The 11,574-nt window shown below is 49.9% G+C and overlaps 1 protein-coding gene across 1 annotated transcript; it reads left to right on the top strand.

Annotated features, from left to right (window-relative positions):
- The first annotated feature begins 144 nt into the window (after nt 1–144).
- On the top strand, nt 145–10,387 carry SPATC1L (spermatogenesis and centriole associated 1 like). Its single transcript, XM_008145641.3, has 4 exons — nt 145–1,110; nt 5,703–6,035; nt 9,220–9,371; nt 9,795–10,387. Exons 1-4 carry the CDS (start codon nt 909–911, stop codon nt 10,119–10,121), a joined length of 1,014 nt encoding a protein of 337 aa, XP_008143863.1. The 5' UTR covers nt 145–908; the 3' UTR covers nt 10,122–10,387.
- The last annotated feature ends 1,187 nt before the right edge of the window (nt 10,388–11,574 follow it).

Genomic DNA, 11,574 nt, shown 5'->3' with positions numbered 1-11,574 from the left:
CCTGTTGGGCGGGCTTCCCAGGGGCCCGGCTGACTGTGTGGCTGGAATCTGGCTCTGGCAGGACTCCGTGAGCCACAGGCCTGCCTGTGATTGGTCCAGATGGCCCCTGTGCTCTGGTGGGGGGTCTTCAGTTAGGTCCAGTAACGGTCAGTGTCAGACACTCCGCACTGTCTGTGCAGGACAGGGCTGTGCCACCCGGGCCCTTCCCACCGGGGCAGTGTGGTCAGCAGGCGGCCTCCAACTGCCAGCCCGTGGGAGGCGCTGGAGCTTCTGGGGCTGGGGCCATCGTGGCTCCAAGCTGGGCTCCCTCTGTCCTCACTGCCCCTTCCTCCCTCAAGTGTGTGGCCCAGGGCACCAGACACCTGCCCAGGTTTGGGCTGACCAGCCAGCCCCCGAGAGCCTGGCTGGGCCTGGAGTCGGGAAGTCACCTGGTCCGAGGTTCAGGGTGAGGGGATGGTGAGGGCGGCTGCACAGTCACTCAGAGTGAAGGCGGAGTCCCCACTGGGCCTGCGGACTCCCATGGTGTGAATGGGATACCCCCTCAGCCCAATATTCTGGCTGTTCCTAGAAGGTGCCAGAACCATCCTGTCTCAGGCCTGGTCCTGTGTGTTCCTTGGCGGGGCTGGCCTCCCCATGAGCGTCACAGGCCCCCCACCTAGGCTTTGCCTGGCCCCACCTCCCTCGTCCCTCCCCGGTGTGAGGTGTCTGCCGTGTGCCCTGGTCTGGGCACCCCCAGGAAGTCCGCGGGTGGCAGTGGGCAGGGCGCCGCCTCTTTAAGGCGACATCACAAGGCTGCGGAAGGTGGGGCCCTCGTGGAACTCCGGTCTGGGCTGTTTCTGCGGCGCTGTGGCTCTGGATTTCCATCTCCATGGGGCCACAGGCCCACACGTGAGCAAGGCGTCCTGGTCATGGCCGAGGGGAACGAGCTGATGAGCAGGCTCATGAGCGAGAACGCCGACCTCAAGAAGCAGGTGCGGCTGCTCAAGGAGAACCAGATGCTCAAGCGCCTGCTGAGCGAGAGCTGCCAGGAGAGCTGCGGCCGCAGCAGCCGGGACCTCCTCTTCCCCAAGGCACCCGCCTACCCTGAGGCATGCTCCCCCACAACGGCAGGTGAGGCCCCAGGGTGGCCTGGGAGTGGGGGGCTGCTCCTGCAGATGGTCCCGGCCACCCCTCCTTCCCTCAGGTTCAGGTGCTCATTCTGCTGTGTGTCCTCAGGTGAGCCTGTAAGTCACACCTGGAAAACGAGGTGCGGTGGCCTCGCCACTTGAGCTGGTATGTATATGAGCGACAAGCACACAAGCGCTGCCACAGTGCCTTACAGCAGGATGTGTGTGATCTCAGGACCCCCAGGCCGCTGGTTGGCCCCGCCAGGCCCGGCACTTGGCTCTGCTGCCTGCATCCCTCTCGGAGAGCAGACTGTCTCGTGTGGGGTTCACACGGCCATCAGTCTGACCCCACGACAGGCAGTGTCTTCTCAGTTCTCCATGACCACGGACAGCCTGACATGTGCCTCGGCGGCCAGCTGCAGGGGTGACTGCCGGGAAATCCTTGGGTCAAAGGCTGTGAGGGGTCGAAATGTTGAAGTAGACACTGATGAATGCTCTCCAGAAGGCTGCGGGCCCTGCACTCTGCCGACGGAGGAGCAGGTGCCTGCCTTCCCTGCCTTGCCATCACCCAGCCCGTGAAGCAGCCATGCCTGCTCCCGGGGAAGCGTGTGCACGGTTCCCAGCCAGGCTCCTGTTGGGCTGTTCCCTTCACTTGGGTTTTCAAGCACAATGCACAGTTTCAAAGGGACCAGAGGGGTGGCAGGTTCCCTCGGCCCCACCCCGGGCCTCCCACCTCAGTTCTCAGGGGTGTTCACGCAATCCTCATGGTTCTGGGTGGAGATGATTTTTAGTAGATTTTGAGTATTCTCTATGTACAGTCCTCTGCCTCTTTCCCTTTAACATCACCACACGGTTATTTCTGTGCTGCTGTAAGTACATTTTTAAATGACTGACTGTGATATTAAAAAATCACATGAACACAATTTAATGAACTCTTCCTCATGTTTGAAATTATACTTTTTCTTAGCCTGAGATAAATAACACAGCAAAACGACTTTCATATTTAGGGTTATTTCCTTAGGGTACGTTTTGCTGAAGTAGAGTTATCAGCTCAGAGTCAGGGGTAATTATTCTTCACATTATTTATTTTTCTCACATTTTTATCTATTTATTCTTCCATATACCGCAAGGATGACTTCACCTACTAAGCTATGCTGGCTCACAGTTTTTTCAAGCCTCCTCACCTATTTCTCACATATAAATTTTCACATTTATCAGTAAGTTTATTCCGGGAGCACTTCATGTTCTTTCTTACAATTATGGATTTTTTCCCCATTGTATTTTTGGAGTCATCAGAATTGATGTATTTTGGAAAGCTGTTGATAGGTAAATACCCAATCTACAGCCAGCCTCCTCATCAGCTGTTTTTATTCCACTGTTTTTCAATTCATTCCCCTGTTTTCTACGTCTGCGACTGCACTGTTTACAAATGACCCTTTAAACGAGATTGACAGCGTGCACATTTGTTTTTGTCTTTGTTTCTCAAACTCTCAGAACTTTGGCTCCAGCAGCCTGTCCTCTGTCCTCCTGGCAGGCGGTGGGCAGTGATGCCCTGTCTGCCCAACGGTGGCGGACATGCAGGCTGGGTGGTAGGGAAGAGTCCTTCTTTCCAGTCCTTACTTTAAAAAAAACAAAAACTTGAGAAATGGCTCATCTGGTTCAATTTTGATGACCTTATTTTGGCATCGGTGGAGGTGCCCTCAGTGGCTTCCCTCGGCCTGTCCATGGGGTGTCGCTGTTCTGCTCCCTTGGGAGACCCAGGGTCCTGGGCTTTGCTGGGTCTGGATGGGGGTTAGCTCAGGATCTCAGGCTCTGCTCCTCCGAGAGTCTGGGCTGTGTTTCCTTCCTGTGGGTTCTTTGCAGGGATTTAATAGCAGAGTTGTGACAAACTAGAACCTCAGTCAAGCATCTCTTAATTTTTCAGTGTTCCAACCCCGTTTATATGATGTAGGGATTGTGCATTGTCTGGGAATTTGCAAGAATTCACCCGCCAACCGCCGAGCCCTGCAGCCCTTTAGAGTATAATTATTTTACAACTTCCAGATTTTTCTTCTTTCTTTGTTGGTCCGTTTAGGTTTTCTACCTCTTATTGAGTCATTTAAAAATAATTTCTCTGAAGATCTCTTCTTTTGTCAAAATTTCCAGTTAATATACAATTTTATGTAATCCTTTCTATTCAAGCATTTCCTTCCTAGTCATTCTTAAATTGCTTTTCTCATTTTCAATTTTATTCCTGTATGTTTTCTGTTTCTCTAAAGTAGCTTTCCACCGTTTTGTTATCTTATTGGACTTTCCATAGAACTGTTTCCAGTGTATTTCTGCTGTCATTTTTGTAGTTTTTAAATTTTTGCTTTCCTGAAGAGTTCTTCCCATATTTTGATTTGAGTGTTTAGCTTTTTGGGTGATTTTTAAAAAGCAAAGAACTTACATTACTAATTTCATGATAAATACAGTTTTGAATGTGCTAATGTCATTCTCTAATGTTCTGATTTTCATTTTTTCTCAATAATTATGCTTTCCTATTTTTATTTTTGATATGGTCATTACTCAGGAGAATCCTTTTAATCCTGAAGAGACAGAGTTTTCTGTTCACTCTTGTTATTTCTTTATAGTTTATTTTAATGTGGCTTAAAATTATACCTGTATTTTGGACTTGACTGATGATTAAAATTTTTTAAAGTGTTTCATTGAAGTCTTGGGAATAATAGGAGTTACAATTTACTAAACAGAAGCTAAAAGCAAAGCCCAAAGCCAGCTGACCACAACAAAAATCCCTTTAAAGCCGGTACTAGATGGCGCTCTTCCCCAGGTCTCTGAGGTGAGTGGGACGGAACCCCCTTCCCAAGCACTGGGCTCCACTCTCCTCTGGGGAAGAACTCAGGACTGTGTGGTTTTTGATGACTCATGCTGGGTGAATTCCTGGAAGATGGTTCTGGGCCCTGCAGTGGGCTGGGCGGGAGACTGTGAGGGCCTGAGCTGCGCTGGTACTGGCTGTGCTGGCTGGGTGGGCAGACAGGAGGCAGGCCTCATACTGATTACTTTCCTTCTGTAGAACTGTTTTTTGAGGAAAGCACTGCTGGGGATAGGGTAGTAGGCACATTTTAGGATTTAATTTTGTAATATAGCTCTTAAACTATTTTTTCAAATATACATATTTGCTTTATTACTAGGAGAAAAAGTCATGACATAAGGGTAGAAAAGGATTTTATAGACCTCACAGAGGAATTGATAGGTTAAATTTGACATGTTAAAATTTAAAAAAAATTTGCATCATAAGAGTCACCATAAAAAAGGGTTAAAGTGGCAGGAGGGGTTGGATAAGGACATATATGTAATACCTTAATCAATAAAAACAACAACAACAGAGTTAAAATATCAGCAAGGCACCCACTGAGAGAAGACATTTTATCAACAAGGCATTAGGATGCAGAGTACCAAAGGAACTGCTACAAATAATTTAACTAAAAAAAAAATGAGCAAAGAAGAGGCATGGATATTTCACGGAATGGAAACCTGAGCGGCCCATGGACACACAAGATGTTCAACATCATGCCCTAACTGGTTTGGCTCAGTGGATAGAGCGTCGGTCTGCAGACTGAAGGGTCCCAGGTTTGATTCTGGTCAAGGGCATGTACCTTGGTTGCTGGCACATCCCCAGTAGTGGGTGTGCAGGAGGCAGCTGATCAATGTTTCTAACTCTCTATCCCTCTCTCTTCCTCTCTGTAAAAAATCAATAAAATATATTTGAAAAAACACAACAGTTTTTTATTTTATTTAAAAAAAAGATGTTCAACATCACCAAGGATTAGGGAAAAGCCACGTGTCATCAGCTTGGTCTGTGCATACCACGGAGTGATCAGAAGCTGCTGTGTGCACAGGACCGCCACTGCTGTTGTAGAAAACAAAGTTAGCTAGCCCTAGCCGGTTTGGTTCAGTGGATAGAGCGTCGGCCTGCAGACTGAAGGGTCCCGGGTCTGATTCCTCTCAAGGGCACATGCCTGGGTTTCGGGCTCGATCCCCAGTAGGGGGTGTGCAGGAGGCAGCCAATCAATGATTCTCATCATTGATGTTTCTATCTCTCCCTCTCCCTTCCTCTCTGATATATAAAAAGCAAAAATCACTGTACCTGTGTGTGTGCATATGTACGTGTGCTAGGAAATGATTAAATGAACCAGTTAGCTACCAAGTAACTCAACGTGGATAAATCTCAAAAAAGATGCTCTGTAGCAAAAAGGTTTACTGCAGAATAAAACGGGCGTAGGTTGATACCATTTACATAAAACTGAATAAACATGTAAAGGTCCCTGTATTGGGTGTGGATGCATGGCGGGTAGAAGCTCCCGAGGCACACATGCTTGCTGGGCCCATAAACTCAAGGCTGGCGGCTTCCTTGGGCAGGGGCGGGGCCCACAGTTGCTGCACCCACATCTTTCACCTTCTCCAGAGAGGAATGGGGAGGGCTCTGAAGATGGGGGATGTGAGCAGGTGTCAGAGCTTGGGGTGGGGTGTACGAGCGTTCTTAAAGTGTCCTTTACACTTTGGGGGATGTTTTAGGAACATCAGCCTGACCTCTCCTCCCTTTCCTCCCTGTCCCAGTTCCAGATATTGGAAGGTTCACCAGCATCCCGGAGGTGCCCTCCCAGCTGCAGACATCCTCGCTGGAGGACCTGCTGTGCTCGCACGCCCCCCTCTCCCGCGAAGATGACACTTCCCCAGGCTGTGTGACTTCCTCCCAGGTGTCCTTCAAGGCTTTCCTCAGCCCCCAGGAGCTGCACGCGTCTCGTAGCACTGACAGGAAGCTGTGCCCACTCCTGAACCCCTTGCAGGACCCACTGGAGCCCAGGGAGATGACCCGACCCAAGAAGGTGTGCTTCTCAGAGAGCAGTCTGCCCTCGGGAGACAGGACCAGGAGGAGCTACTACCTTAATGGTACGGCGAGGGGGGCACTCGGTGGGCACTCGGTGCAGTGGCGGCAGTTGGGTAGGGCGGGTCTGGGTGGCCATCTGAGCACCGCTTCTCCACCCACCCAGCACAGGGAGGAGCGTGTGGCTGGGAGGCCAGGATCCAGGGCTGCTTCTGTTCCAATCTTTTGCCCATTTAAAGAAAATTGGATTGTTTATCATTGCGCTGTAAGAGCTCATCATATAGTCTGGATACAAGTTCTCTTCTGGGTATATGTTTTGCAATCATGGTCTCCCAGTTTAGGGCTTTTCCATTTTCAAAACTTTGTTTTTTGAAGAGCAATACAATTTAATTTGATGAAGTTTGGTTTATGGACTTTTAAAATAATATATATTTCATGCTTTTTGTGTCCTATTTAAGACATCTTTGCCAAACTCAGTATCAAAAAGATTCACTCCAATGTGTACTTCCAGAAGTTTTATAGTTTTAGGTTTTACATTTAGGTTCAATTATGAGCTAATTTTTGTATATAGTATGAGGTTTACATTAGGTAGCCACTTCTTCCAGCAACAGTATTTAGAAAGATTACCTTGCCCTGGCCAGTGTGGCTCAGTTGGTTGGAGTGTCATCTCGTATACCAAAAGATCTCAGGCTAGATTCCCTGCCAGGGCACCTACCCAGATCTCAGACTGATTCGATCCCTGATTGGGGTGCACACGGGGGCCAATCTTTCTCTCTCACATCGATGTTTCTCTCTCTCTTCCCCTCTCTCTAAGAAACAAATTTTTGGATGAAAAAAAATTATCTTTTCCCCATTGAATTGACTTGACACTTTTGTCAAAAATCAGTTATCCAGATATGTCTGAGTCTATTTCTTGATTCTCCAGCCTGTTCTATTTGCCTATGTTTATGTTGATTCCAATACATCTTGTCTCAATTACTGTAGCTTTATAAGACCATAAGCTAGATGATATAAGTTCTTCCACTTTGTTCTCTTTTTGCAAAGTTGTTCTGGCTATTCTAGGACCTTTGTATTTCCATATGAATTTTAGAATCAACTTGTTCATTTCTACAAGAAAGCTTGCTGGAATTGTCCTGGATCTATAGATCAATTAGATCAGTTTCCAGTGAAATAACACCTTAACAATGTTGAGTTTTCAGATCCATGAACATTTTATATCTTTCCATTTATTCAGGTGCCCAGATTATTTGGTCGAGCATTATTCTGGGTATTCTGGGTATTTGTGTGAGGATGTTTTTGGATGAGTTTAATATTGAAATCATTAGACTAAGTAAAGCAGATAGCTCTCCTTAATGTGGGTGGGCCTTATCCAATCAGTTGAAGGCCTGAATAGGATAAAAATGCTGACCCCCTCGTGAAGAAGAGAGAATTCTTCTTGCTTTTGGATTCCAATGGAAACATTTTGGGTCTCCTGCCTACTGCCTCTGAAGTGGAGCACATCATTGATTCTGTTGGTTCTCAGACCTTTGAACTCAGACTGGAGCTATATCATCAGCCATCCTGGGCTCCATCTTAATGCATATCTTGGGACTTGTCAGTCTTTATAATCATATGAGCCTTTATAATAAACACATACGTATGTACACACACACCCCCTATTGGTTCTGTTTCTTTTCCTTTGGAGAAGCCTGAAAATGCATCTTTGTGTCCTGCAACCTTACTGAACTCAATTATTTGTTCTAGCAGCTTTAAAAAAAAAAAGATTCCTTGGGATAGATGATCATGTCAAGGTTATTTTTTTCATTTCTAATCTGTATGACTTTAATTGTTTTTCTTGTCTTATTGCATTGGCTAGAACCCCTAGAATAATGTTGACTAGAAATTATGACAGTGGGCAGTCATTTCTTTTATTGATTTAGGGGAAAGCATTCAGTTTGTCACCATTAAGTATGATGTTCGTTAAGGTTTTTGTATATGCCTTCATCTGGTTGATGAATTGCCCTTTAATTTTTAGTTTGCTTAGAGTTATCATAAATGGATGTTGGACTTTGTTGAATGCTTTTTCTGCATCTTGAGCATTTGGTTTTCATTTGTCATCTGTTGATACAGTAAATTACATTGATTGATTTTTGAATTTTAAAACCACCTTTGCATTGCTGAGATAAATCCTGCTCGGTCATGATGTATTATAGTTTTCCATATCATTGGGTTCAATTTGCTAAATTTTTGTTAAGAATTTTTGCTGTGTTGCCGAAACCGGTTTGGCTCAGTGGATAGAGCGTCGGCCTGCAGACTCAAGGGTCCCGGGTTCGATTCCGGTCAAGGCATGTACCTTGGTTGCGGGCACATCCCCAGTGGGGGGTGTGCAAGAGGCAGCTGATCGATGTTTCTCTCTCATCGATGTTTCTGGCTCTCTATCCCTCTCTCTTCCTCTCTGTAAAAAAAAAAAAAAAAAAAAAAAAAAGCTAAGTAAGCTCGGCCCCTTTTCTTATTAAGAAAAAAAAAAAAGAATTTTTGCTGTGTGTGTGAGATATGAGATGGAGACTTGGAGGGGAAGGGTGGTCCATGTGCCCGATAACATCTGGGAAATTACTAAAAATAGAATCTCCTGCCAATCCAGCCATCCTCTGCACAAACGTAGAAAATGAGTCTTGCCATCAAATAAACATTAAGCCAGTCTGCAAGGCACAGAGGTTGCCAAGATCAACAGAATCTCCCCTTTCACTAGCCAGGCAGACTAGACTTGTTATGTGCGTTACATACGTGTTCTCATGTTACTCCTTGGGTGACGGGACAGGTCTGGGCATCCTGTATTCACCTGGTCATAGGGACGGGGCTTGATCCAGGTGGAGGGCAGACTCTCTGGTAACAGTGGGACAAGAAAAACAATCCTGGGCTGTAAAACATCCCAAAGGGATGGAGCAAGGACTTAGCATCCCAGGTTTCCTAGGGAACACGTTAAGAAAAGGCAAGAGAGGAAGGATCCTTTTCCTTTTTGGCAACAGAAAATTCAGTTTTCTTTTACCCTCCCAGTGGGGGCTGGAGGAAGGTGCCTATACATCACTATTGAGACCGGGGCCCTGGGGAGCCCCTGTCAGTGCTTCACCTGGAACCTGCAGCGGCCACATTCAAACCGGCCCTTTCCCTCAAATGGATACTGGAGCACAGGCAGGAGGAAGGCGGGTGGCCCTTGACCCTATGTGTGGGGGACCCCAGCCTGTCTCACTGTCCTCCCCTGCCCCCCCGCAGAGATCCACAGCTTCACCAGCTCGGAGAAGGACGGGCGCATCGTTGGGGAGATCGCCTTCCAGCTGGACAGGCGTATCCTGGCCTACGTCTTCCCTGGGGTGACCCGGCTCTATGGCTTTACCGTGTCCAACATCCCTGAGAAGATCAAGCAGGTGTGCCTCCTTGCCCCGTGGGGGGTCACCTTCCTGCCCCAGGGTCTCCTCCCTGCCTGTCACCTGTGATACCCTGTGGAGGCCTGGGTGAGGCTGAGGGGTGTCCGAGGACACACACCATGGGGTGTGCTGAGCCCTTGCCATGAGCACCTCCGCCTTGTGGCCTGGGACAGTCTCAGGAGTGGCTCCGGGGCCACAGAACGCGTTGGCCTCGCCCGGGATGGGGCCCTGTTCTTGTCCCTGACACTGTCTGCTGGAGGGGAGAGTGGGAGACTCAGCGTGCTGTGGTGGGGAGCTTGGCTCTGGGCCGGTTTGCCCATCCGTGAAGCTTCCTCCACGGAAACCTGGTCACTGTCCCCACCCTGGCCTCCTGTGACGGGTTCTGTGGCCAAGCCCCACCTTCCCCATGCGCTGCGTCCCCAGACGTCCATCAAGTCCCTAGACGGCTCTGTGGATGAGAAGAAGCTGCGGGAGCTGACACACCGCTACCTGACGCTGATGGCGCGCCTGGAGAAGCTGGGCTACAACCGCGAGGTGCACCCGGTGTTCAGCGAGTTCCTCATCAACACCTACGGCATCCTGAAGCAGCGGCCCGACCTGCGTGCCAACCCGCTGCACAGCAGCCCGGCCGCCCTGCGCAAGCTGGTCATCGACATCGTGCCCCCCAAGTTCCTGGGCGACTCGCTCCTGCTGCTCAACTGCCTGTGCGAGCTCTCCAAGGAGGACAGCAAGCCGCTCTTCGCCTGGTGAGCCGGCGCCCCAGCACCCGCCACGCCTTTCCTGCAATAAACGTGTTTGTTCCAAACCTGGGGGCCAACGTGCCTCCTGTGAGTCCCCTCCAGCGGGGGAAGGGCCATGTCCAGCGAGGGAGAGCCCAGGGCCACAGGCGGGCACCCTGCGCAAGAGCAGGCACCTTCGTGGACCGGCCGGGCGCACCCAGCGCCCACAGTCCCGCCAGCGCCCACACCTGCGTGGCACTTGTCACACTTTATTAAAATCATCTGTTTACTTGTTTACCTTCGGCTCTTTGAGGGCTTGAGAGCGCCTTGGTCATGGCTGGTGTTTGTGGAATGACACCCGGACAGAGCCCCGAGGGGGAAGGGCTGAGGCTCAGGCAGGGCCCCCAGCCCCCAACCTCAAGGACCTTCCCCTTGAAAGGGCCAGAGGGTCCTGTCACAGTTTGGGTTTTTCCAAAAGCTGAGCCTGAGGCAAGGATTCAGGGGGGCAGGCGGGATGGCAGCAGACTCTGCTGGGCCCTGTGCAAAATGAAAACGCAGGCCCCTTGTTCAAAAGTTAGGAAGTTTGCCCGAGCCGGTTTGGCTCAGTGGATAGAGCATCGGCCTGCAGACTAAAGGGTCCCAGGTTCGATTCTGGTCAAGGGCACATACCTAGGTTGCAGGCTTGATCCACTGAGCCAAACCGGCTAGGGCCCTACTAGAATTTTTAATGTCTCAAAACCCAGCGTCACCCCAGGTCCAGTCCCAGCATCTTGTGTTCCAGCCGTGGCCAAGCCCTGGCCCAGGACCGTCCCCCCAGGAAACGTACCACTGCCCCCGCTGGAGCCCTCAGGCCCGTCTCTCTGAGGTCTGGAGAGGGTAGGGGACCTCCAGGGCCTGGCATCGCCTCCTCCCTGGGGTTTGGCTTCAAGTGTCTCCAGTCACTTCTCTGTGGTGGGGACCAGGAGGAAGGTGTTGGGGTTTCTGGGCCAGCCCTAGTGTGGGGCCACCTGTCCCTCAGTCCTCACAGCCTGGTGTCTCCTGGACATCCTGGACCTTAGGCCCCCGTGTTGGTCAGTTCGGGCTGCACCACAGAACAGGTGTCTTAAACGACAGACGTCGTTGTCTCACAGTCCACAGGTGCCACAGGGCTGCTTGCTCCTGAGGCCTCTGTCCTTGGCATGTACACACCGTTGTGTCTTGTGTCCTCACATGGCTGTCCCTCTGTGTGTCTGTGCCCTAATCTCCTCCTCTATGGGGGCACCAGTCCTGTTCAATTAGTGACCTCACTTTCACCCAATTACCTCTGGAAAGATCCTCTCTCCCCCCAAATACAGTCACTTTAGTGGTTAGGACTTCAACGTGTGAATTCAGGGTCACAATCATTCTATGACAGACCTCCATGCTTCCCTTCCAGCCGCTGGACACCGACCTCTGGCTGAGGGCCCCTCGCCTCTTGGGGGCCTCTGCGGGTGCACGCATGCAGC

Source organism: Eptesicus fuscus, chromosome 3 (genome assembly GCF_027574615.1).
Source record: "Eptesicus fuscus isolate TK198812 chromosome 3, DD_ASM_mEF_20220401, whole genome shotgun sequence".
Lineage (NCBI taxonomy): Eukaryota > Metazoa > Chordata > Mammalia > Chiroptera > Vespertilionidae > Eptesicus > Eptesicus fuscus.
Note: the sequence above shows the minus strand (reverse complement) of the source record. Positions and strands in the feature narration are given on the sequence as shown.

Coding starts and splice junctions, on each gene's coding strand:
- SPATC1L (XM_008145641.3), top strand. CDS start 909: ATGGCCGAGGGGAACGAGCTGATGAGCAGGCTCATGAGCGAGAACGCC. Junction 6,036..9,219: donor GAGGAGCTACTACCTTAATG/GTACGGCGAGGG, acceptor GCCCCCCCGCAG/AGATCCACAGCTTCACCAGC. Junction 9,372..9,794: donor TCCCTGAGAAGATCAAGCAG/GTGTGCCTCCTT, acceptor CTGCGTCCCCAG/ACGTCCATCAAGTCCCTAGA.